This window comes from Nannospalax galili, unplaced genomic scaffold, assembly GCF_000622305.1.
Source record: "Nannospalax galili isolate Female #2095 unplaced genomic scaffold, S.galili_v1.0 scaffold429, whole genome shotgun sequence".
In the NCBI taxonomy this organism is placed as follows: domain Eukaryota; kingdom Metazoa; phylum Chordata; class Mammalia; order Rodentia; family Spalacidae; genus Nannospalax; species Nannospalax galili.
The window spans coordinates 2361772-2388996 of record NW_008360330.1 but is presented as its reverse complement, the minus strand read 5'-3'; the positions used below and the strand labels follow the sequence as shown (position 1 = coordinate 2388996).

The window sequence follows — 27225 nt, the reverse complement described above, 5'->3', positions numbered from 1 at the left end:
GAGAATAATGGGATAAAGTTGGGGGAAAATAATGGTAATTTAGTTTCTCCACTTGTGTGTGTATTCTATCCCATTGTCACCACCCAATTAGTTCAGTAATTCTGCTTATACACTTATTTATTACATTAATATTCAGTGCCCCCAAAAGAAGAGAAATAACAAGAATTTATGAATAAAATTAATTGGTAATTTTCTTTTGACATTTGTAATATTTCAGATCGTTAAATTATCCTTCATTAGTTGTGATGTGGTTATTAGATCTGAACTGAAAAATATTCCAGGTGCCTGGAAACAAAAGTACATTGCTACGCAGATACAGATATATACCGGTCCCTAATACTTATAATTTGATGTCTTGGTAGCTTATTCTGTACATGTGGTTTATCACAATTTGAAGGTATTTCAAAACGCTGTCTTATCTCTACAAACAGAATCTCTTTAAAAATAGAAAATACCAGGTAGGGGCAAAGCTCATTGGTATAATGCTGGCCTAGCATGTGTATATGCCCAGAGTTCAAGCCCTACCACTAGGGGCATAAAGGAAAATAAGAAGAAAACACCTAACCCTGAAGTGTTGCTGCAATAATAGTATAGGTTTAGATATATAGTCTCACATATCAGGTCTATGCTTTTTTCCTCATTAGTATTGAATTTGACCGGGATTGCGACTATTTTGCAATTGCTGGGGTTACAAAGAAGATTAAAGTCTATGAATATGGCACAGTCATCCAGGATGCAGTGGATATTCATTACCCTGAGAATGAAATGACCTGCAATTCCAAAATCAGGTATTATATTATTTTCTTGTCATGGTGGGGTATGTATATAGCAGTCTATGTGATGCTTATGAAGTTATTTCAGTCTTCATGGGACTCCTTATTCATTCATAGTGAATCTAATAATTGTGCATACAGAGGATACCATACTGACTTAAAACAGATTAATAATTTTCCTATAGATGTTACCTGCTTTCCCCCTGTTGGGATTAGCATTTATTATTGCCTATGAATAGTGTCTGAAAATCAGAAATAATTCTCATAGCATGCACATGTCTCTAAATACAATTATTTCTAGTTTTAAAAAATTCTTCTCACACAAATATTTTGCTTTCCATTAAAGAAATAGTACTTAAATTCATTTATTAGGAGTTACAGTTCATAGCAGATTTGCTTTTCAAATCTCAAATACTGTTTAAGATGTAGGAACTGATACCGAGAATTCCAAACTCGGCCTTTTCCTTTTGTTTCTTTGCCCCCTCCCTCCTTTCCTTACCTTCCAAGAAGAACACATCCCTAGGTATTCTTAGGAGCACCTGAGTACTAGTTTCAACTTGAAATCAGTCAACTAATAAAAACTTATTAGACTTTCCTTTTTGTTTTCTAATTCTAATTCATCCACAAAATGCTGTACTATGATAATTTATGAGTCTACCCATTTATCAGTGGCACTCATACTTGAAAATCTTCTATCATTTATCTCTTAAGTAGAGACTATACTACAAAACATGCATCTATTGGATTCTTATGTGGCAGAGATTTTCTTAAGCGCTTTATCTTTAATAATTGTATGAGATGGTTGCCATTATTGCTCCCATTTAACACACAAGGACACTGAAACAGGAAAGGTAAATAACTTGACTGAGATTATCTAGCTCATATATAGAGGAGCCAGAGTTCAGATTGAGAGAGTTTAATTCTAGAGACTGTGTGCTCTTCATAGCATGGAGCCATAATAGAGTGCATGTTGTGTAAGATTGTACTTTTTAAATATTCCAGTAATATACTCAGCAGACTTTGATGAAATATAGAGATTAAATATGCTACTTCCTGCTCTGACATGATACTTGTAAAAATACATATATATATTACTTTATGATACATTACAGGAAATAGCCAAAACTGCTCAAGGCCAAAACCTATGGGCTGAAAGGACCAACACCTAAGCATATATGAGTTGGCCAAAAGTATACAAGTTAACTAGAGCTATCAAATGGCAGATCTGGAATTAGAGCACAGGTCTGTCTGTGTCCAAAATATACCTGTTTTGTATAATTTCCATTAGAAAATCAAATATATTTAAAAGCAAAAATGATCGCCCCCATAACCTTAAATTTTACTGTGAATCCAAGTAGAGAGCAAAGTGCGTACTTAGATGTTACTACTTTCTCAGTGCCTCCTTCCTTAATATACATGTACTTTACTATGCATCATTTAGATATAGATATGTATGTGTCTCTTCAATACCTTAGAGTTTAGATATAAACTTTTTTTTGGGGGGGGTGGGTCTTTGAGACAGGGTCTCCCTGTAGCCCCACCTGTCCTGGAACTCACTTATGTAGACCAGGCTGGCCTTGAACTCACAGAACTGCCTGCCTCTGCCCCCCGAGTGCTGGGATTAAAGGCATGTGCCACCACACCTGGCTAGATATAAACTTTTAAAGAGTAGCTAAAATCATTACTGTTAAAATTTTAATTTTATTGGGTGCTTTTAACTGGAATTTGAATCATAAGTTATATTGGTCAAAACTTTTTGAATACAAGCACAGAACTCCAATTAAAACTCACCTATTTGACTTATGATTTGGTACAGCCGAATAAAGAGGGCATAACAATCTTAGCCTCTCTCCCCTTGTGCTGTAGCATTCTCTGAGCCACATGGACCTTTGTCGTCTTCACTAATAGCCATGCTTTTCTCATAAAGCGAAGATGACCAGGGGCAGCATCAGTATTAGACCATTTACTACCAATAAAAAAAAATAGGTATTACTAGCTCTGTATGACTGTTCTGTGATCAGTAATGATTATGAATTGATGTAAAGCACTTTAAAGAGTATTCATCTTTCTGAACACCTTAAAATTCATTAGGCCCCGTTGTTACTTACTTACATGTAAGTTTTAACTTTTCTTTCATTTAGCTGTATCAGTTGGAGTAGTTACCATAAGAATCTGCTAGCCAGCAGTGATTATGAAGGCACTGTTATACTATGGGATGGCTTCACAGGACAAAGGTCAAAGGTCTATCAGGTAAATAAGGGTACTTATTATATCTTACACCAATTACATTTGATGTTCCTGTGCTTTATGATTAAAACATTTAAACCACTATTTAGTTATTTTACACCTATAATAACTATGTGGTACCAAATGCTTTTCTAAAGGATTTGTTCATACTTTTTTTTTAAGAGTATATCAGATAAATTGACAGAAGTATTAATTTATTGAGTGTAAAGCTCTACATGAGTATCTTTGCCTTTTGTTTGCAGTCTGCTCTACTACCCCCATGGCAATAAATTGGTATCTTTTCTTTTTTTTTTTTTTCCTTCTATACCAAGGAGCATGAGAAAAGGTGTTGGAGTGTTGACTTTAATTTGATGGATCCTAAACTTTTGGCTTCAGGTTCTGATGATGCAAAAGGTACTATTTCTATTTCATCCTCAGTACTTCCCACTCCCCCTACCTCCTTTTTGGGCCAGATGCACAAGTATTGGTTGAAACACATGGTAGTCCTTTGTGATTAATAATTATTTCAAAATGATCTGAGCCCAGAAATCAGTCAAGGAAACATTAATATACTACATCTTAATTATATTTTCTGGATTTGTGTCACATAATGTCATCTGAGTTTGCTGGCATTTTAAAAAATATTTAGTTTAATTATTTTCATGTTCATATGTGTCTTTGTGAATATATATACACATGCACATGTGGGTGTGCAGAGGTCAGAAATGGACATCAAATCCCTGTAGAGCAGGAGTTATTGGCATTAGGAGGACACCTGGTTTGTTATCTTGGGTACTAGGATCAGAACTTTTCTCCAAAGATGTGCAGTGAACACTTTTAACTGCTGAGCTGTCTATCCAGCCCCTCCTGTCATCTTTTAACCAGATCTTCTAGAGGTACCATCTAGTGAATTTTATTCCCTCAATTATTTAGAAATTTCTATATTCAGAATTATACTAGCCTTACGATGTTTATAATATTTCAAGGCAAATTTTGTATATTTCTTTTGCCAATTTAATTTACCTTTTCTGATTTTCTTGTTTAATCCATCTTTACTGTTTATATTACTCTTTTAGTACAGTTCTTGTCACCATTAGGTTTATAATGCAGTGTATACAGATTTTTTTTTAACCTTAAATTACCTTACCTTAAGAACAATCTTAAAGGGTTACACAGGTGGCTCAGCAGTGCATGATCCTTTTCCAGAGGACCAGAGTTTGGTTCCCAGCACCCACATTGGGCAACTCACAACCACCTATAACTCCAACTCTAAGAAGTTCAACACTCTTTTGGCCTCCATGGGCATCCTTACACATACAGAGACAGCCACACACATGCACACAAATAAAAATGAAATAAATCTTCACAAATTACTTTTTAGAAAAGCACGGTATAATTTATTTTCTCCTTTCTCTCCTCTCTCTCTCTCTCTCTGTCTCTCTCTCTCTGTCTCTCTCTCTCTCTCTCTCTCTCTCTCTCTCTCTCTCTCTCGTGTGTAACTTCCAGACTGGTGGCTAAATATGAGTAGCTCAAGCATTGGAACCTTTATTTCACATCATGCTATGCTTTTTTCCCTTACCTTTTTAAATAAATAAGTCGCCGTTTGAGTGAACAGTGTTACTGCATACACAAGTATACAAAAATCTCTAAGTCTTTGTTTTAACTTCTTTCAATTATTCTCAGAAATGAAATTGCCATATTATGTGGTAATCTATAGGTTTTTTGTGGGACTATTTCACTCTTCCGTAGCTGCTATACCGTGTTAGATTCCCATTAGAACTGCCTGAAGTATTTTGTTTTCCCCCGTTCTTTGTCAAGACTTGCTTTCTTTCTCCCGGCCCAACGGCCCAACTTACTGGTATCCTTGAACATTTTTTTCTTGTTTATTTATTTGTTTATTTACATTTTATGTATATGAGTATTTGCCTGCATGTATGTAAGAGCATCCATGTCCCACAGTGCCTGTTGCAGCCAAAAGAGGGCATTGGGTGCCCTGGAACTGAAGTTACAGATGGCTGTTAGCTGCCATGTGGTTGCTGGGAACTGAACCTGGGTCCTCTGCAAGAGCAGCCAGTGCTTTTAACCACTGAGCAATCTTTCCAGCCCCTTGTACATCTTTTTTTATGGCTATATTGGCTATTCATGTATCATCTTTGACGAATTATCTGTCCAAGTCTCTTTTGTTTAGTCAAACTTTTCATTTTTTCCCGTTTGTTTTTGCTTAAGATGAGAGTTGTCTATATATTCTGGGTATTAACCAGATATGTGATTTGAAAATATTTTCTCTTATGTGTTGCCTTTTTACAGTTTTGATAATATTTGATGTATTTTTTAAATTGTTATGGAGACCTGTTTGTTTCTTTTGTTGACTCTGGCTTTAATGGCGTATCTGAGAAATTACTGCCAAATTTAGTGTTACAAAGCTTTTCTTCTACATTTTCTTCCATGAGTTTTGTTGCTTTTAACTCTTATATTTGAGTCTTTGGTCCATTTTAAATTTAATGTGATAGGAGCACAACTTTATTATTTAACACATGGATGTCCAGATTTTCTAGCATGGTTTACCAAAAAGATTGTTCTTTCCCAGTTGAATATACCTAGGAGCCCTTATCAAAAATCATTTCACTGAAAAGCTGAGTGTGATGGCTCATGCCTTGAAGGCCTGTGAGATCAAGGGCATTCTAGTCTACATATTGAGTTTCAGACTAGCTGGGGCTTCATGGAGACCTTTCTCATAGAAACAAAACAAAACAAGAAATCATTTCCCTGTATTCATTGTTTTATGTCACTGATTCAAGGCCTTTTTTAAAAACCCACATGGAAGCTAACAACTGTCTGTAACTCCAGTTCTAGGGGATCCGATAGCCTCTTCTGTCCTCCGCGGGCATTGCATGACACGGATGCACTTACCTACATGCAGGCAATATACACATACACATAAAATAAAAATAATAAACAAAATATTTTTTTTAATCTAAACATTTTCTTCATACATTTCTTACTAATCACTGCTTTAGTTGATCCTAAAACTCTTTATGTTTTTTTAGTTTCAATGTATAATTCTGTGGTTTTGTTTTGTTTTTTTGTTTTTGAGACAGGTTCTCCTTACAGCCCCAGCTGCCATGGAACTCTCTATGAAGGCATGGGCCACGACGCCCAGCCCTGTGGTTTCTTTTTTGATTGTCTTCTTTATGTATGGATTATTTTTAATTGTTTCCCAAAATTTTTCAGACTTGACTTGAAATTTTCAGAAATCTGTTACATTGATTCATAACTATATTTTTAAAGCATTTTATATTAATTCCTTTAAATTTCTTATAATTTTTGTGGTTCAATATATGAACGACCTTTCCAAAAGTACTTAGAAGAATCCTATATCCTACTGTGGCTGGCTCTGTGAAGTGCGTGAAGTGTTCTATAATTGTCATTTAGAGTAAACTTGATAGTATTTTGCTGGTTTTCCATTTCCTGCTGGTTTTTTGTTGTTGTTTGGGGGGGGGGGTCTCATTTTTATAGGTTATGAGATAGGAATGTTGAAGTCTAATATTTCCTGTTTTTCCCCCCTTCATTTATTTCTTTTCTTAAAACTATAGGCTTTTTATTAATTTAAGAAGTATATACTATAAATGGGGGTTGGGGCAAAACAGATGACTCAGTGGTTAAGGGCAAATATTGTTCTTAACAGGGAACCTGAGTTCATTCCCAGTACCTACCTACTTCAGGTGACTTACATTCACCTGTAACTTTTTTATTTTTAATTTATTATTTTTATTTTATGTGTATGCGTGTATTGCCTGCTTGTATGTGATTGCACCTGTGTCATGCAGTGCCTCGGAAGTCAGAAGAGGGCTTTGGATTCCCCTGGAACTGGAGTTAAGGATGGTTCATAGCTGCCATGTGGGTCCTGGGACTCGAACCTGAGTCCTCTGCAAGAGCAGTCAGCCCTCTTAACTGCTGAGCCATCTCTCCAGCCCCCACCTGTAACTCTTAACTCCAGGTTATGCAATGCCTCTGGCCTATGCTGGCACCTGCAATTACCTGCACACACAGAGGTACATAATTTAAAAAAATAATTATTAAAATATTTTTAAGAGGTAGATAGAGGAGCACATAAGGCTATCCCACTTAATTACCCAAAGAAATAACTACAGTTGCCAAAAGGTATTTTCTTCTTAGTTCTTAGTAATAAGTCGATGAATTGCTTGGAAAAAAAAAAGTTACTACTAACTTAAAGAGTCCCAGTGACTTTCTGTTAAGAGACTACAAGGTAATGCCTTCAGGTACATATGTTGTTAAATTTCCACATGTTAGGGCAAAAGCTGGCAAAATCAAGAATAGGTGGTGTTAAGTGGTTCTGCTTGGTTGTTTAAAAATGTAAACCCACGTGAGTTCTCTTTAGAGACAACATTAAAATAATTGAAGCGCTGAAGAGATAGCTCAGCAGTTAAGAGCAATTTGGTACTCTCACAGAAGACTCAGTAGATTTCAACTCCCAAATGCCTGTAACTCTAGTTACAGAGATTCTGATGGCCTTTTCTGGCCTCCACAAACTGCATGTATGTAGTAGGAATACATACCCTCAGGCCCACACATGCATATAAAATATTGAAGTAACTCTTAAGATAATTGAGTTGGGGCCTGATACCTAAAGGAACAATGCCATCGTTTATTTTTATTGATATGTAAGACCTTTATGCCTGTTAGTTGTCTTTCTTCTGAGAACTGCTCTGTCAGATATTCTTGAATTGGTAATCTCTTTTGTCCTCTGGACAGTTAATATTTTACCTTTCCATATTCTTTTACAAGCCTTAATATTTTTGACAATATTTTTTTCTCTTCAGATTAAGTGATTTCTATTTCATCTTCTAGTTCACAGAACCTTGTCTAGGTTCATTGTGCTAAAAATCTACCCAAGTTCTTTTTGTTTCTTGTAATAAGTTTTTTAAATTCCAAAGAAGAAATCATTCAGCAAAGAAAACCCACCTGTAAATTGCAAAGGGCCCTTGTGACCATCATCAGTGATCCCTCTTAGCATGACAATACCTTGTCATTGATTTTCTTTTTTTCTTTAAAGGTCCAGATCATGCATATTTTAAGTTGTGAGGGTCATGTCCCTTTGCTGCAGCAGTGCAAAACTGCCTTGGGTGATATGTAAATCAAGAGGTTAGGTCTGTCCTTATGAAATTTTACAGAAATGGTGATCACAGAATCCATGGGTTCTTTTTAAATTAGTTCCCATATTTCTTATGTGTGGGTAATTTTTATTCAGTTTTGATAACACTTTTTATTCATGAGTACTTTTCTGTTGTATTATAAGTACACAGTGTATTCTATGTGTTTTTAGAAAAACACCGTTTTGGAAAATGCATTTGGGAAATGGTTAACAGAAATTTTAAACTTCATTCTGTAGAGTAATTGGATATTTAAAAATTCATCATTTTAATTGAACTGAAGAATCCAATGCTCTACCACTCCTTTACCTAGTAATATTAAAGAAATAAAATTTGGGGAGCTGGAGAGAGAGCTCAACAGTTAAGAACACTGGCTGCTCTTACAGAGGATCTGGGTTTGGTTCCATACACCCACGTCTGCTAACAGCTGTTTGTAACTCCAGTTCCAGGAGATCCAACTATCTCTTTTGACTTTTACGCACATTGTTCGACATGGGTGCACTTACATATATACAGGCAATATAGTCATACATATAAGATAATTTAAAAATGGATAAAAAAGAAATAAAACTTGTATAGAGCACAGTGCTACATAGTACACTTGTTTCCTAAAGCCAACTAGATAGTATTCATAGTGAATTTGGCCTCCTATGTTGCTGTATGATTTTCCCAGCATTTATTTATTTTATTTATTTATTTATTTTGTATTTATGAAAACCAAAGAGATCATGTGTACAAAAGTACAGTGGTTTGGTTTGCTTTAAAGTTAAATTCTTAACTATCTTTTAAGTAGATGGTAGCTTGTGTTCTTCCTAATCATGTACTTGTCTCTGTGTTTTGAGAACCATCTGATTTATATTTGGCTTAGTTTCCTCTTCTACTTGTTCATTTCTTCTTTATTTTCTCCAAAAGATTATACTGTTAAATCTTTTGATCTATGATGGCCTTTTAGAATATTGAATCGATTTTTAACTCTTTCGTTCTGTTGTATTCGTTTTCTGGGGCTGCCCTAGAAAAGTAACACTACAAACTAAACTGCTTAAAAACAACAGAAATTTTTGCTTTCCTATGCTTTAGACAACAAGTCTGAAATAAAGATGTTGGCATCTGAAGGCTCAGGAAGAATAATTGATTGTTGCTTTTGTAGCCTGGTGGTTGCTTCTTGGCATTGTTAGTCTCATTGCTATATTGCTTCAGGCTCGATTTCTGTATGTGACCTTTTTCGTTTTGTGTCTCCATCTACAAATCTCCCTCTACATAGAATGGCATCCTAATTCAGTATGGCTTCATCCTGATTACATTTGCAAGTGCCCTATTTTCAACAGTGTGACATGCACAAGTAACAAGGGTTAGGAGTTCAGTGAATGTTTTAGAAAAGCATAAATTCCCAATACCTGTTCGTTTTAATAACAACTTTGAAGATATATTGTAATCTTTATGCAACTTCTTTTTCTAAGTTGTATCCATAATTAAATTGATCTTTACAATATATGAACTTTGGTTATATTTATAATTTATGCAGTTATATTGAATTTAAGTATCTTAAATACTGAAAAGTATAATGGTAGTGGTTATTTACTGTGACTTATTTGAATAATGTTAATGATTGCTTAATTGAGAAAATTGTAAAATTTAAAAACTTGATGCACTTTTTTCCCAGTTAATTATTTATTTAATAACCACATACTTAGAAGAAGCATTTCATTACAACAGCATTGACATATTCAATAACAATTTTCTGAGCTAAGATGCATCTTTTTCAAAATTGGCTGTAAATTTTATTCAACTTTCGTTCTGTTAGTATAGGATCAGTTTTATGCTACCTTATATTTATCACCAGCACTGATCTGTAACACCTTTACATGTATAAAGGTTTTTAGTGATCATTAGAGGATCATGGGATTATAGTAATTGTTCACCATATATTTGTGGTAGGTGACCTTCGACTTACTAGAGTATAATTCTACCAAAGTCCATTCACAATGTAATCTGTAAGTGCAATGTTTAATGTACATCCATCTACTTAGAATTTATATCATTTAAAACTGTTTCCTTAACTGATTTATAAAAATTGTATATATTAATAGAGTGCCATATAATGTCTTAAAACATGTATGAATAAAGTTATCATGTGTATCACCTCACACAGTTATTTCCTTATGGTGAAAATATTCAGAATCCCTTCTAGTGTTCGAAATATACAATACAGAATTGTTACTGAATCACCCTATAGCACATTAGAACTTAGTTCTAACTACCTGTAACTTAATAATTTACCTATTTCACTTCCTTTCTTTCCCTACATTATATTAGCCTTCATTCTACTCTTCTATGAGATTACCTTTTTCAGTTTGCATATGCAGTACTTGTCTCTGTGCCTACCTTTTTCACTTAAAATATTTTCTATTTTTCTATTTATTGTGACACAGATGACAGGATTTCATTTTCCTTTAAGTCTGCATAGTATTTTATTATAAATATGTTCCACATTTTATTAACTCATTTCAGTTGATGAACACTTAGATTGTTTCCATTTCTTGGCCACTCTAAGTAATGTTGCAGTAAACATGGGAGTGCAGAAGTCTCCTCAGCAAACTCACATTCTTTGCCTGTAGTAGGGTTACTGGGTCATGGTAGTTCGATTTTTAATATTTTGAAGAACCTTACACTGCTTTCAGAAATGGCTATAAATTCTACTAACTCTATATCATGACCAGTGCTTATTATCCTTTGTCTTTTTGATAAAAGCCATTCTTACTAGAGTAAGGTGATAACTAATTGTGGTTTCCATTTGCATTTCTCTGCGATCAGTGATATGGAACCTTTTTTCATGTACCTGTTTTCCATTTGTGTTCTCTTGAGAAATGTCTATTTATATTGATTGCTATTTTTTTAAATCCTTCCTTCTGTTGAGTCTATTATATATCCTAGTTATTAGGCCCTCATTATATGTATAATTTTGTGGGTATTTGCTCCCATTCTATAGATCATCTTTCACTATGATGATTGCTTCCTTTGCTACACATAAAGTTTCTAGTTTGATGCAATCCTGTTTGTCTATTTTTGGTTCATTTTTTATTTTTATTTTATGTGTATGAGTGTTTTGTGTGCCTTTATGTAAATATACTCATGTCATGTAGTGCCAGCAGAGGCCCAGAAGAGGGGTAATCAGATCCCCTGGAATGTCTGTTAAAGATAGTTGTTAGCCTCCATGTAGGTGCTGAGAATCAAACCCAGGTCCTCTGGAAGAACAGCCAGTGCTCTTTACTGTTAAGCCATCTCTTTAGCCCCTTAGTTCATTTTTTAACTTGTGAGAGATGAAGTCTGTTTTTACTCTTCTGCATGTAGCTAAACAATTTTTGGAGCACCTTTTTTATTGATATAAGCCTTTCCTTTTTCCAGTTGGTGTTCTGAGCACCTTCTTGAAAAATTTTTGGCTATATATGAGTGAGTTTATTTCTAGGCTTTCTGTTCTATCCATGTGCCTGTTTTTATGTCAATACCATGCTGTTTTGACTACTTTAGTTTTGTACCACATTTTATAATCAGGTGCTATAATGCCTCCTGCCTTATTCACTTTGCTCAAGATTGGTAGTTTGGTTGGTTGGTTGGTTGAGCATTTTTGTAGTTCCATATAACTTTAGGATTGTTTTTTCTGATTATTTGAAGAATGCTTTCATATTTTTGTGGGAATTGGATTAAATCTGTAGATCTCTTTGAGGAATATGGACATTTTAACAATAGATTCTTTTAGTCATGAACACAAAATGTCCGTGTATGTTCCCATTTTTTTTTCCAGCAATCTTTTATAATTTTCATTGTTGAGCTCTTTTCCTCTTTGCTTAAATTTATTCCAAGTTACTTTGAAATTGAAGTGGAGTGAGTTCTCCCAAGAGTATTTTGTTCGTTTGGGTTCGTTTTGGTCTTTTTGAGACAGGGTCTCCTCTAGCCCCAGCTGGCCTGGAACTATTAGACCAGACTAGCCTTGAACTCAACAAAGATCTGCCTGCCTCTGCCTCCTGAGTGCTGGATCAAAGGCATGTGCCACCAAGCCCAGCTCCAAGTGTATTTTGTAAATACAGCATTATCTTTATACCAAATAAGGAATACTGTTGGTAATACTCTTTATTGATAAAGACACAAAAATTCTCAACAGAATACTAACATACCACATCCAAAAGGTTATTTATTCATTTTCTCTGGAATTCATCCCAGAGATTGAAGGGTGGTTCAGCGTATTTTAGTCAGTAAACATGTTACACAACACCAACGCAGTGCAAGACACAAAGTACATGCTCAGGGGCTGAAGACATGGCTCAGTGGTTAAGAGCATTGACTGTTGTCTTGGAGGACATAAGTTTAGTTCCCAGCACCCACATGGCAACTAACAACCATCCATAACTCCAGCTCCAAGGGGATCTGATGCCCTCTTCTGGCCTCTGAAGGTGTTACATAACACAGGTGCACTTACATGCAGGTACAACACTCATACACATAAAATAAATTTTTTTTTTTTTTAAAGTGTATGCTCAGGCTGGGGATATAGCCGAATGGTGGAGTAATGTCCTAATATGTGAAATCCTGGGCTCAGTTTTCAGTACTATCAAACAAAATCAAAGGGTTATCCCAATAAGAAAGGAAACACATTTTTGAAAATCTTTAGAATCCCATTGTGACGAAGACAGTGAATGAATTAGGTCTAGAAGAAAACATATTTGATCAGAATAAAGGCCATATATAATAAGTCAACAGCTATACTGAATCAAAAAACTTGAGAACCTTTCATCTTAGGTCTAGAACAGGACAGAAATGCCCACTTACATCACTTTTATTCATTACAGTATTAGAAGATGTAGCAAGAGCAGCCAAGCAGTAGGAAAAGAACAAAAAGGAATTTCAAACAGTATGAAGTGAAGCCAAATTGTCTTCTTTGCAGGTGGCATGATCTCGTGTATAAAATCTTCTAGAAGATGTCACCAGAAAAGCTATTAAAACTAATAAATTTTGCCAGGTTTTAGAATATAAAACCTGCACAAAGAAAACGGTAGTATGATTACATACCAGTAGCAAGTTATCTGAAGTGGAAATCAAGAAAAAGTAAAGATTTAAAATACTCTCAGGAGTGTCATTTGAAGCTTATTTTAATAACAAGTAGTTTCTACTCATTTCACATATAAATTATGAAATCCATTTTCATGGAAGTCTTATTTGTTGGAACCCTTCTTAGTTACTTCTATATTAGTATTCCTTAAGAAAGTTCTAAAATTTTCCATGCTTTCAGCCCCAAATACATGTTGGAATCACTTGGAGACCTTTTAATAAAACACAGACAACAACAAATCCCACTGTTATCTGAGTCCCATTTGGAACAGTTTAAAAGATGGATAAGACTTCTGCTGCATTTCAGTCTTGCGCTCTCCCAGCTGAGCTTATTTCAGCCACTTTTTTTTTTTTTTTCCTGCGTGTGTCCAGTTTGAGCTGCCTGTGTGTCCATGGGTATGAGGCCATACGGTAGAGCATGGGCAACACACCAGGTCACATTCTCAGTAAAGAACTATCACCCTACCCCTGCCCTGCTACTATCCACTGCCAGTAGCTCCTCAGTATGAGGTCTGACAAGTAGATCATCTCTCCCATCTCTGCTGGGATTTTGACTAACTTGATCTTGTATGGGTCTTGTGCAGGTAACTGTACCTACTATGAGATCATGATTATGGTAGCCATTTAATGTCCAAAAGACAGCATTACACAGTACTCCTCCCCATCCTCTGACTCTTACATTGTTTCCTCCTCCTCTTCCATGATTTTCCCTGAGCTGTGGCTGGGAGAAGGGGGTGTTTAATATCCATGTCCCCTTTAAGACTGAGCACTGAGTCTTATTCTCAGCACCTTGACCAGTTCTATGCCTCTCTCAGTTGACTGCTGCCCACTGCAAAAAGAACCTCTGACCAAATTTGAGCAGCCCAGGTCTGTCCATGCTGGAGTTCTGAGTATTTTGGAGGCGTTTTTTATCTTAACATAACTGAAATAGATGAATACACACATAATGGACTTACTGTCTAGATCCAGGATGCCTGTGTCTTATGGGTCCATTGTAAGATTGTTTGCTCATATGTTTATTTTGGGTTTTTGTTTTGTGTTTTCTTTTTGTTGTTGTTGTTGTTTGGTTGGTTTTTTTGAGGAGGGTTGGATTATTTTGAGAAAGGGTCTCCTTGTAAACAACCCCAGCTGATCTGGAACTCAGTATATAAATCAGGCTGGCCTCTGACTGATTAATCTGCTGATCCATCTGCCTCCTAAGTGCTGGGATTAAAGGCATGCACCAGCACGCCCTTTGCTCTTACATATTTATTTTTGGCATTGAAAGTAAGCTCTCAGATGTTACTCAATTAGTTTTTTGGTCCTAATAAAATGTTTTACACTAACACAAAAGATATATAAGTTAACACACTTGTCAAATTACAGAAACATTTGCTTAGTGTATTGTTTCTTTCTGTTTTCATCATCATTTCCTTAGTGAAGCTGTGGTCTACCAATTTAGACAATTCCGTTGCAAGCATTGAGGCAAAGGCTAACGTGTGCTGCGTGAAATTTAGCCCCTCCTCCAGATACCATTTGGCTTTTGGCTGTGCAGGTAAGAAATAAAAATAGATTTATATTCCTTTAATTTTGATCAACATGCCTAAAAGACCATTTGAAAGTGACTTAAGTACCTTTGTCATCTTAAATTTTGTTTTCATTGTTAGGCTCTAAATGAGAGGTACACCAATATTGATTAGTGTTCTACTTTCATTGCATTATTCTGTCACCTGTCTTTAATACATAGAGATGGGCTTGTTGATTTTTCTTGGCTTTCTTCTAAATGTTTACATGCATGAACTAATGCATTTTACTTACAAACTTAGAATAGTGTTTAAACAGCCGTATTGTATAGAGTCAGGAATTTTCTTAAGAAGCCTAGATTTTTTTTCTAATAATATCAGTATTTTACTATAAAGATAAGATGGCATCATAGAATGAGAACAATAGCAGTATTTACAACATAGAAACATAGCTTAAACCATATCATTATAATGGCTAAGTGTTATTTCCATGAATTAACTACTTCCTTATTTAAATTCTCTTTCCTATTAAGTAGAAACGTGATCTTAACTTGACTAGCTCCTCTCTTCAGGTTAATCCTTAATAGACCTGGAGCACTTTAGGACTTCTTAAGATTAAAAAAAAAGATTCTCTGAATAGCTCATGTAGAGGTGTTCAGTAATTGTTGGGTTGTTTTCATTATTGTTCCATCATGCATTCAATTAAATATCTTTTTATTTTATTGAGTTTTAATGTATATTTTCTAATGAACATACTAACTTTGGATATTATTCATCAGGTTATATTATTGATACTCAGTATATCTAGCCTTGCTATACGCATCTTCACACATTTTCCTTCTTAAAAAATGAGAAAATAAACAGGATTCAACAATCTGTATTTTTCCCCATTTAAATTTACATCTCTCGTGTCTAATGATGTTGCTTACTTTACTTTGTAAGCCTTAATATTTTTATTTTTCCCAGAAAACAATAAATTATTTTAAGACTTTGGTCAGAATTATGAATGTTTATTTAATAGTTTTGGAAGCATTGGTAATGTTGTATGTTTCCTCATACATTTACTTTTTTTTTTTTTTTTTTTTTTGGTCTTTTTGAGACAGGGTCTCCCTGTAGCCCCAGCTGGCCTGGAACTCACTATGTAGACCAGGCTGGCCTGGAACTCACAGAGATTGGCCTGCCTCTGCCTCCCAAGTGCCAAGATAAAGGCGTGTACCACCATACATTGCCCTTTTTTTGTGTGTGTGGATTGATTGCCTTCAGCGAGATTTTGTAGCTTATTCATATAAGCTCTGAGTTTTTCTGGCCAGCTTTCTTTTCTATATATCATTTTGCTGTACTTTTAAATATTTTAGATAAAATATTATTTCCATTTTCTTTTTTAAATTCCAGTGGGGGGGTCTTTTACAAAATATAGGCAAGGGGCTGAAGAGACAGCTCAGAAGAGCTCTTATACTCTTGCAGAGGGCCTAGGTTCAGTTCCCAGCACCCACATGGCTGCTCACAACTGGCTGTAACTCCAGTTCCAGGGGATCAGCTCCCTCTTCTGCATGACATGGTAGCGCTTAACATACATGTGGGCAAAGCATTTTTACATATAAAATAAAAAGAAATCTCTTTATTTTAAATTTTTTATTGATTTTTTTGTATATTTCATACAGAACATCTCAGTCAGTCTTAATCATCTTTATACTCCCTTCCCCACTGGCACCCTCCACAGCCCGCCTCCCCCCACCAGAATTTATACATTCTGTCATTTGTGTTAAGGCCTATTGTGTCAGGTTAGTGTCCCCAGACATTCCTCAGTGCAAGTTCAACTACTGAAATCTAGTCAGCCTATCTAGAGTTCCTCGCTTTAGGAAGATCAGCTCTTCCTCACCCAGTAGTAATCAGTTACCAATATTTCTTCAACTAACATTGGGGTCTGCTGTCCATTTTCCCAGTTCATGTTGGGTCTTTGTCTGCTTGAGTTTGCGTGGTCTTGTGCATGCTGACACCATTTCTGTAGGTTCATAGGAGCAGCGTCCCAGGAGCTTGTAGGACTCTTATTTCCATATAGTCATGCATCTTCTCTTTGGCTCTTACAATCTTTACACCCTCTCCTGCAATGCTCCCTGAGCCCTTAGTGGATGAAGTTTAATATAGGAGTCCTGTCCAAGGTCCAGCATTCTGTAGATTATTAATCTCTACACTTTGGCCATTTGTGACCTTTTGTGTTCTGGCCCTCTGTCGCATGAGGGAGCTTCATTAATGAGAATTGAGAGTTCATTAGTGTTCCTTTTAGTCCTTGTTCCATGTTCCATGAGCCTTGAGTGAAGAGGTTGCATTGTAGATGTGCCACTTAGGCTTGGACAATTCACAGACAATGCCTGTGTGTGACTAGTTGGGGTACTCTATTAGTCTCCATTTGGCACAGAAGAAGCTTCTTTGATGAGTGGTGACTGGGATATTTGTCTGTAAATATAAGGATACTTATTTTGCATGTAGTAAGAAACTACCTTAGTCTAGGAATATAACAGTTTGGGGGTTTTCTCTAAGGTCTGTGACCTCTCTAGTCATGGCTATGTTTACAGTACCACACATGAGTTTCCTCCCATTGAGTGGGCTTTTAGTCCAATTAGATAGTATTGATTGCCTCTACCACTGCTGCACCAATGTATGCTGTATCAGTCATCGATGTCATTATTTGGTCTTGGAACTGGTGTTGGACTATGGATTGATGCTCTCCCTTAGCAGCTTGTGTAGTGCTCTCCAAAGCTACGAGAGGTCACCAGGGGAAGTGGCTTCCAGGTCAGTTCCAGCTCCATTGTTCCAAATCCTGTATCCAAAGTTTGTTCCTTTTTCAGTAATAGAGTCTTACCTTCAAGTTCTGGGAGGCAATCAAGGGCTGTAGCAAATAGCCTGTGTAATTTTGGGAGTCTCTTGGACCACCCTGGCCAACAACTCAAAAGGAAGGTATCTCCTGTCTGACACTGTTTCTTATTATGTAGCCTTTAGCTATACACATGGACTCATGTAGAGATATTGTATGTGTAATTTGTCATTAGGTTCTTGGAATAATATGATTCCCTCTGGTTTTTTACGCTAGCTAGGCATTATCTCTCCTCTCTCTCTCCCTTTCTAACCCTTCTACCATGGCCTCCCCATGTAAATTGTCCCCATTTTCCCCGTTTCTCCCTTGATAATATCTGTCACCTATGGTCCCACCTTTAATGAGCTCCTTTCCCTTTATCCCCAAAGTTCCTTGTATAACCCTTCCTCCCCCTTCCCATTTAAATACCCCCATTTTATCCATTAGTAACGCCTGTTACTGTTCTCTCTCAGGTGCCTTCTTTGCCTTTCCTCCCTGGTTCCTTTTCATTATCCTGTTCCTGCAGTTATATCAGGATACATACTCACATGTAAGGATTTGGTGCTAGGATCTACATATGAGGGAGAACATACATTGTTTTTCTGAGTCTATGTTACTTCACTTAGTATACAGTTTCTGGTTCCATCCATTTACCTGAAAATTTCATCATTTTATCTTTCTTTGCTGCTGAGTAGAATCTCTTAAAAATTTTTAAACATTGACAAAACTGTTGATATTTGCCTTACATATAGGCAACGCATACATTTATTTTAATAAATCTAGTAACTCTTTAGTAGTTTGTGAGTTAGCAGCTTATACTTAGTATCAACCAAGAATGTTAATAGTGTTTCTTTTTCAGTGATTCATTGCATCTCTACCTCAGTACCAAACCAAAGATGGTGTTGCCTTTATTAGTGATTGATGATGCTCTCCCTGTCTTATTTCATTTAGTTGAGTGTGCCTTAGTATTTTCATAAAATAGTCTATTGACTGCTTTGGGGTTCAGTACACATGCAGTGTTTTGGGTCCGGGGAGTTTGTGTGTTTCAGTATCAGTTCATTAGTACATGGTTTAATTTGTTCACAGCATGAGTTATGCTTATACATTTTCTCATTCAGAATTATATTTGTCTTTCTTGATTAGCCCTTGCTTGGGCATAATTCAAAATTTTTCCTCATTATTTCCTGAATTGCATTGCTAGTGTTCCAGCCATACCCACAAAATGAATTTCTCTACAATTCTCTCTTTTTTTAACCATTTTTGTCATGTTTTATAGCTCTTTCAGTTGTTCCTTTCTCTGACCAGCATATATACTAATCACATGAATAGACTTTAGTACTAGGAAACAGTGACCAATATTGAATCATTTCCACTTAAAATATTTGTTCAGAGTAAACTATTACCTAAATGTTTCTCTTTTACTAAAATATGACTCCTATTGTGTATATTGTTTACCACTAAGAGTAGTACAGCATCATACTGATGAACTTACTAATACCATTTGTGTATGTTTCTCTTAAAGAATTGCTTTGAGAGTTAGGAATGAATTAGCATGTAAACTTTCCAGAAATTATATATGCTCACTGTGAACATCTTTACCTACCTTCACTTAGACCATATGTTTGTCACATGAGTTCATTTTTCTTGGTACTTTTGATTATTTTGTTTTTTCACCTTTTAGAAGATAATGAGTTTTATTTCTGGAGGTTATAACCTGAAAATTTCTGGAGGTAGACTTAAAAATTCATACAGTTTTTGTTTGTTTTCATTTATGTTTTTGTTTTGAGTCAGGGTCTCCACGTAGCCCCAGTTAGCCTGGAGCTCCCTGTGTAGACCAGGCTGGTCTCCTCTGCTTTTGCTGGGACTGAAGGTATGCATCACCACACCTATCCAGAAAGGTCTTTTAAAATACCAGAATTTAAATAGTCATCCAGATTAAATGATTAGACTACTCAACTAGCATTTTTGTGATTAATGCGGAGAAAATTTATTTTATTTTAAACTATATGAGATCAGGTTCTAAGCCCTGAAATTATCTGTAATATGCTTTTATCAGAACTATATTTTTAACAAAAAGTAAAAAGCTTCATTAATGGTCTGATATTTGATTACTGCATGAATTTTTTTTTAATTGAAGGAAACAAGGTAGCAAAACACTACCTGTCTGATTTATTCTTTGGAGTTTGGGAGACCATTAATATAAACAGAAAGAATTCTTAATTAGTATATATAATTGTGATATCAGGAAACATTTTCAGATTTAGTTACTGTAAAATTATTACTTTCAATAAACAGTTCACATTTAAGGATATCTTTATTATTTTGTAGTATCAATACTTTATAATTTTGTGATTTAGAATGTTTAGTCTTCAAAAGGGGAAAAAGGTTGTTTGATAGACTTTTGTTAAATCAATGTTCCGGACTGGGGAAATGGCTTAGTGGTTAAGAGCACTGGCTGCTTTTACAGAAGATCCAGGTTCGAATCCCAGCACCCGCATGATGGCTATCAACCATCCTAACTCCTGTTCCAGGAGATCTGATGCCCTCTTCTCAACTCTATGGAATTGCACAACACAGGTACACTTGCATACATGCAGTCAATACACTCATACACATAAAATAAAAATAATAAAATATTAAAAATATATGTCAATATTCCTTTACTTCAAAACTTTTGGTGACTTCCCCTTGCTTTAAAAATAAAGATTATTTTGCTTTCCATGCCAGGGACTCTATGATCTGCTCCAGTATTTCCTGTGCTTTTAGTCATGTTTTGAAATTTCACTCAGGAAAATTTTGGGAAAGGTTCTTCCATCAAAATTCTCAATAACACATCCTGTCCTAACTTAAATATATTTATATGATACATACTTAAATTTTTATGTGATTTTTAAAAATTGTATGTATTTAATTATGAAATTATACTTCTATGTTTGATGTTTCAAATAAGCTCAAGTTCTTCACTGAATTTTCTTAAACTACATTGTATAGAGATATTGTTGTTAATAGTTTTATAGATACCTTTTTCTCATAAATGCATAAACAGATAGCATTTCTTAAGCAAGAGACAAAAAAACTGCTTTTCTTACTTTATAACAGTTTTTGAGTGAATTCTAATAGATGAGTATGCTATATAAAATACATACAGTTCTAGAATATCTGTGGGTCTCTGAAGTCAATTTATAAACTACCTTCTCTCTACCCTCTAATATGATAATTACCAAGGAATAATTAATTCCTTCCAACTTATGAACCTAGTCCTAAGGGGCAGTGAAACCTAATTTAATTCATTTTATAGGGTTAACATGGATGGATGGATGCATGGATGGATGGAAGGATGATTGATTGATAGATAGATAATAGATAGATAGATAGATAGATAGATAGATAGATAGATAGATGATAAAGAATTTGATGTATCTATTATATTTTCCCATCTTATTGAAATAATAATAAGTATTTTACATTTGTAAAGAACCTAAATCTACAGTATCATTTGTCTTAAGTAGCATTTACCTGTGGGGATATCATCTTTTCCTAAGTTAAAAGTCTCAGTATTTCTTTAGTAAATTTTGATGAATGTCATAGCATTCATAAATAAGTATTTCGGTTACCTGTATTACTTAGAAAATTGGAAAAAGGTTGTGCAGTACCCCAAGAGGATAGAAGAGGGCGTTGGGTTCCATGAAACTGAAGATATAGATGGTTGTTAACCACCAGTGGGTGTTGGGATTCAAACCTGGGTCCTCTGCAAGAGCAGCCAGTGTTCTTAACTGCTGAACCATCTCTCTAGCCCCTCATTTTCAAAATTACATGTTCAAGTTTCAAACTAAGCTGAGTAAATTTAATTGGAAGAGGCATGTATAAAGCAAATACTCAAGAATCAAATTATTCTATTACCTTGCCAAAATTAAAATAGAGCTTTGAGACAGCTATAATATAAATATAATATGCAAACACCACCTTCTAAGTCTTCTGTTTTTGGCTGTCTTGCCTTCTAGTCTTTAAGTTGCTGTTTAGCCAGATTTTTTAAAAATAAACATCACTTGAAATTTTGCATTTATATTAGATGTATATCAAAAACAGTATTTATTGTTTAGATGTTTGTTATAGATACAATTTGCCATGCGGTCCTTTGAAACAAACACCTGAGTAAAGACTCTAGATACTGTCATGATACTAGGTGAGAATCAATAGGTCGAAAGTATAAAATTCAAAACTATTATATTCTAGTTAGCTTCTCTATTCCTGTGACAAAATATTCTAACCAATACCAACTTGGGTAGGAAAGTGTTTATTTGACTTAGAAGCACAGTCCCATCATCAAAGATAGCCAAGGCATATACTCAGGACAGGAACCTGGAGCACAGACTATGGAAGATAACTGCGTACTAGATTACTCTCCTGGCCTGTACTGAACCTTTTTTTTTTTAATTTTAAATAATTTATTGAGAATTTCATACATGCATATAAGGTGTTTTGATCAAATCCATGCCCACTCCCTCCTGTCTGACTCCTCCCATATCTCCCCATCACTTTTTTCTGATAACTTCATGTATTCTTTGATTTATTTATTTTTATGGGACTTTTAGCTACTCTAACATCCCTCCCCCCTTCTGAAGAGGTAGCCCTAAAATCGTTCAAGGATTAGATACAAGCTCCCAAATACTTTAAACATTTTTGGCCTTTGGAACAGAGTGTGTTGCTAAGAGGCCCAAAGACTTTTAGCCAAGAAACTAGCTACTTTTCTTTGGGGTCTTTTTACCCTAACTGCCTAGCCAATTCCTACCTCCTATTCTTATCATGCCATCCTCTGAAGAGGTTAACCAGATTGCCAATAGGGAATAGGGATACAGACCACTCTGGCTTCTTAATGCTGAACAGGGACACAGGGTAAGGCAATTGAAGTACCCCTTCAGTGGGTCTATTATCTAAGTGACTCCCAAATTGCATAACTCTTATCTCTAAGGGGAAAAGAAAGTCTTTGAATCATGAATAGGCGATGTGAAGAAGTAAAGGCAAGAATAATTAGCATTACAAGTTCTAGCCAGAGAACTAGAAAAAAGTCAGAACAGGGCAATTTTCAAATGTTCATATGAATGAGTCCATTGGAATTTCTTAACAAGGGCTTCCCAAAGCATCCCTCTATTGGGTTCCTCCTCATTTTTCTTTTGTCTTCCAAGGCTGGACTCTAGAGTGATGGATTCAGGATTTGCTTTCAGGTATTTTGATAGCTGTTGGAGTGGTTAGAATCAGTGTCACTTCCCTTGCAGAGGCTTCTAGATGGGGGAAAAAGTAAATTTATCCATCATTTTAGAACAATAGCTGGTTGTCTCCCTTAGCTACAGGTGGGCACTACAGTATTAGAGACCAAGATGTGAAGTCTTACATCTGAGCAGCACTTTCTGGTTAGGAACAAAATCATCAATGAGAAATAATTGCCTAAATAATCTTTTATATGAACTTAAGCCTAATGTCTGGGAAGTGTAATCTCTTGAGCTCTTAAAGAAATATACGGATATCATTACCCTTTAGTTATACTTTCCTTTTGGGGTGTTTAAGACCATACAGTTGGCCCAAATAAATCAATTAATTTTTACACTTAAGGTCATTTGAGGATCTGTTCCTCAGGGGTCACATGGGCTTGGGAGAAACTCCTGGCTCCTTTCTTTTACCATTTCCATATATCTGAAGATAAGTCAAAGGTCCTGTTTGACCATGTCTGGCTTCACTTGGAAGCATGAATGAGACGTTTCCTCTGAGTTGACCCTCTTGTAGACTAGACACTGGTTCAAGTTCATCTTGTGGGGTTTCCATGTCCTCCCTGAACAAGAGGACAGGTGACTCACCACAGTTACAGGACATTTTGGGGGATGTTCCATAGTCCCCTTGAACTTAGTCGGCCTTGGAGGGCAAGGGGCAAAAACTTTTAAGTCCCTCTCACCACATTAGTATAGGCCTCAAACTATGGCTGTTAAACATCCAATAAGGTTAGTTCCACCAGTCTGGTACATGTGCTGTGTAGATAAGGCTTGGGTAAAAAAACAAATATCCTCAGATAAACCTTGACTAGATACATACTTTGTTCCTTAAACTAGTTGACTAAACTATGACCATAGAAATTTTAAGATTATGTGTATGTTATTTTTGTCTCATCCTTTATAGAGTGTAACAAACCTACGCAGACCTTCATCACTCGCTTAGGCTTTCTCGTTTTTTTCTATTTTGGAAAATATCTCCATTCCCATATCCTTTTAACATCTTATACATTCTCATTTTCTTTTTTTAAATAATTTTGAGACAAATAAATTAACAAATAAATTTTCCATCTGTTGTGAGACTTCTTTCTTCTTTTCCTGGGGATGCTAAGCAATGCTTATTCCCTTTTAAAGTTCTAGCGTCAAGCCAGTGTCTGATTAATGTTTTACTGGGGAACCAATGAATTTATTGAGCTTACTTACAAGATAACTGAGAGGTTGCTGAGGTGTATGTATGACCTGAGGGTGTGTACACTGGGAAGCCTTTACCAGCATGGGTCATGCCTTCTCTTCCTAGCCTTCCCAAGATTGTATACTTTAGCCCTCCCCAAATCCAGGAGGCCATGTGTGATTAGGGTCAAATTACATACAGTTGGCTGGGAAGAGTGGCTGGATACTCAGTGAGGGTCCAGTAACCCTGATTGGCTCTCCTTTAATGAATGAACACAACTGTCAACAAGCCCAGTTGTGATGATGTTTAGCAATCAGGCTCAGCTGAAGTCGTGATGATAGTAGTTATTTCTTGCAAAAAGGACTGCTGTATACATCATCTTATTAAAAGGACCTGGAATTTAAAAGGATTTGGTGCTAGGATCCACATATGAGGGAGAACATATGTCATTTGTTTTTCTGAGTCTCTTACTTCACTTAGTATAACAGTTTCTAGATCCATCCATTTACCTGCAAATTTCATTATTTCATCTTTCTTTACTGATGAATAGAACTCCGTTGTGTAAATATACCACATTTTTGTTAACCACTCATCAGTTGAGGGGCACTTAGGTTGCTTCCATCTCCATCTCTTAGCTATTGTGAAAAGAACAGCAACAAATATACAAGTATCTCTACAATAGGATGAGTCCTTTGGGTATATGCCAAGGAGTGGTATAACCAGGTCATATGGTAGGTTCATTCTTAGTTTTCTAAGAGTTCTCCACACTGTTTTCCATAGAGGTTGCATGAGTTTGCAACCCCACCAGCAATGAATGAGCAGTCCCCTTTCTCCACATCCTTACCAGCTTTTGGTGTCATTTCTTCTCTTGATCCTAGCCAGTCTGATTGGGGTAAGGTAATACCTCAGTTTGGTTTTAATTTGCACTTTCCTAATTACTAGTGATGTTGAACACTTTTTGAGATGTTTCTTAACCGTCTTTATTTCTTCCTTTGAGAACTCTCTGTTTAGATCTTTAGCCCATCTTTTAATTGGGTCATTTGGTTTCTCAATTCTGGACATTAAGCCTCTGTCAGATGTGTCACGGGTGAAATTTTTTCCCATTCTGTGGGTTTTCTCTTCACTTTTTTGTTTGTTTCTTTTGCTGTACAGAAGCTTTTTTGTTTAATGAGGTCCCACTTGTTGATTGCTGACCTTAATTCCTGAGCAACTTCTGATTTAGAAAATCCTTTCCTACACCTATATCCTGTAACTTCTAATAATTTCAGGATCCAGTTTCACATTGAGGCCTTTGATCCATTTGAAGTTGACTTTTGTGCAAGGTGAAAGATAATGATCTACTTTCATTCTTCTACAGTGGAGATCCAGTTTTGCCAGCACCATTTGTTGAAGGGACTGTCTTTCCTGCATTGTGTGTTCCTGGCACCTTTGTCAAATATCAGGTGGCTGAAATTGCATGTACTTGGGTTTGGATCTTCAATGATGTTCCATTGGTCTATGTGTCTATTTTTGTGCTAGTACCATGCTGTTTTTATGACTATAGCTCTGTAGTATACTTTGAGATCTGGTATAGTAATCCCCCCAGGGTTGCTTTGGCTCTCCAGGGTCTTTTGTGCTTCCGTATGAATTTAAGGATTTTTTTTTTTTTTCCTAATTTTGTGAAGTATGTCATGAGGATTTTGATTGGGATTGCATTGAATATATATATATTGCTCTTGGTAGGATGGTCATTTTCACAATATTCTTCCAATCCATGAGCATGGGAGGTCCTTCCATCTCCTGGTGTCTTCCTCAATCTCTTTTTTTGTATTTTTTAAATTTATTTTTTTTAATTTTATGTATATACATGTATTGCCTGTATGTAGGTAAGTGCACCCGTGTTGTGCAATGCCCGCAGAGGTCAGAAGAGGCTGTCGGATCCCCTGGGACTGGAGATACAGACAGTTGTTAGCTGTCATGTGGGTGCCCGGATTCAAACCCGGGTCTTCTGCATGAACCACCAGTGTTCTTAACCACTGAGCCATCTCTTCAGCTCCTCAATCTCTTTTTTTAACAATTTAAAATTTTCGTTGTAGAGATCTTTGGTGTCTTTGGTCAGATTTATTCCAAAAGGTGTTTTTTTTGTTTTGTTTTGTTTTGGTTTTTTTTTTGGCAGCAATTGTGTATGGGAGTATTTCCCTGTATTCTTTCTCCAATTGCTTGTTATTGGTATAAGAAGGGCTACTGGTTTTTATAGATTGATTTTTCTAACCTGCCAGTATACTGAAAGTATTGATCAGCTCTAGGATTTTTCTGGTGGATCTTTTGGGATCTCCTAGGTATAGCATATCATCTCCCAAAAGTGATAGTTTGACCTCTTCTTTTCCAGTTAGTACTCCTTTAATTTCCTTCTCCTGTCTTAATGCTCTAGCAAGAGTTTCAAGCACTATGTTGAAAAGGAGTAGAGATAGTGGACATCCTTGTCTGGTTCCTGATTTTAATGGGAATGCTTCCAGTTTTTCTCCATTTAGGATGATGTTGGCTATGGGTTTGTTGTATATAGCTTTAACTATGTTGAGGTATGTTCCCTCCAGTCCAATTCCCTGTAGGACTTTGAACATAAATGCATGCTGAATTTTGTCAAAAAGCCTTTTTTGCATCTATTGAGATGAAATGTGGTTTTTGTCTTTCAGTCCATTTATATGATTAATGAAGTTTATTGACTTGCATTTATTGAACCAGCCCTGCTTCATTGGGATAAAGCCTACTTGATACTGGTGAATGATCTTTTTGACGTGTGTCTGTACGTGGTTTCCAAGTATTTTGTTGAGAATTTTTGCAACTATGTTCATTAAGGATATGGGTCTGTAGTTTTCTTTTTTGGTTTTGCCTTTACCCTTTTTGGGTATTAGAGTGATGCTGGCTTCATAGAGGAATTTGGGAGTTCTCCTTCCGTTTCTAGCATTTTGAATAATTTAAGTAGTGGTGATTGGGGGTCTTCTTTAAATGTCTGGTAAAATTCTGCTGTAAATCCACCTGGGCCTCGGCTTTTTTTAGTTGGGAGGTTTTGTATTACTGTTTCAATTTCCTTATATGTTATGAGTCTGTTTAAACTGTTGTCTCTCTTCTTGGTTTAATTTTGGTGGTTCCCCTGATTTCAGATATCCACCCATTTATTTCAGATTTTCTGATTG

The 27225-nt window shown here is 35.9% G+C and overlaps 1 protein-coding gene across 1 annotated transcript in view; it reads left to right on the top strand.

The window, feature by feature from the left end:
* Cop1 (COP1 E3 ubiquitin ligase) overlaps window positions 1–27225 on the top strand; it is a gene marked incomplete in the record, with an annotated part of 182023 nt that overhangs the window by 112974 nt on the left and 41824 nt on the right. Inside the window, 4 exon segments of the mRNA XM_008826109.3 lie at window positions 645–788; window positions 2915–3023; window positions 3332–3413; window positions 14688–14804. Coding sequence (XP_008824331.1) covers window positions 645–788; window positions 2915–3023; window positions 3332–3413; window positions 14688–14804 — 452 coding nt within the window.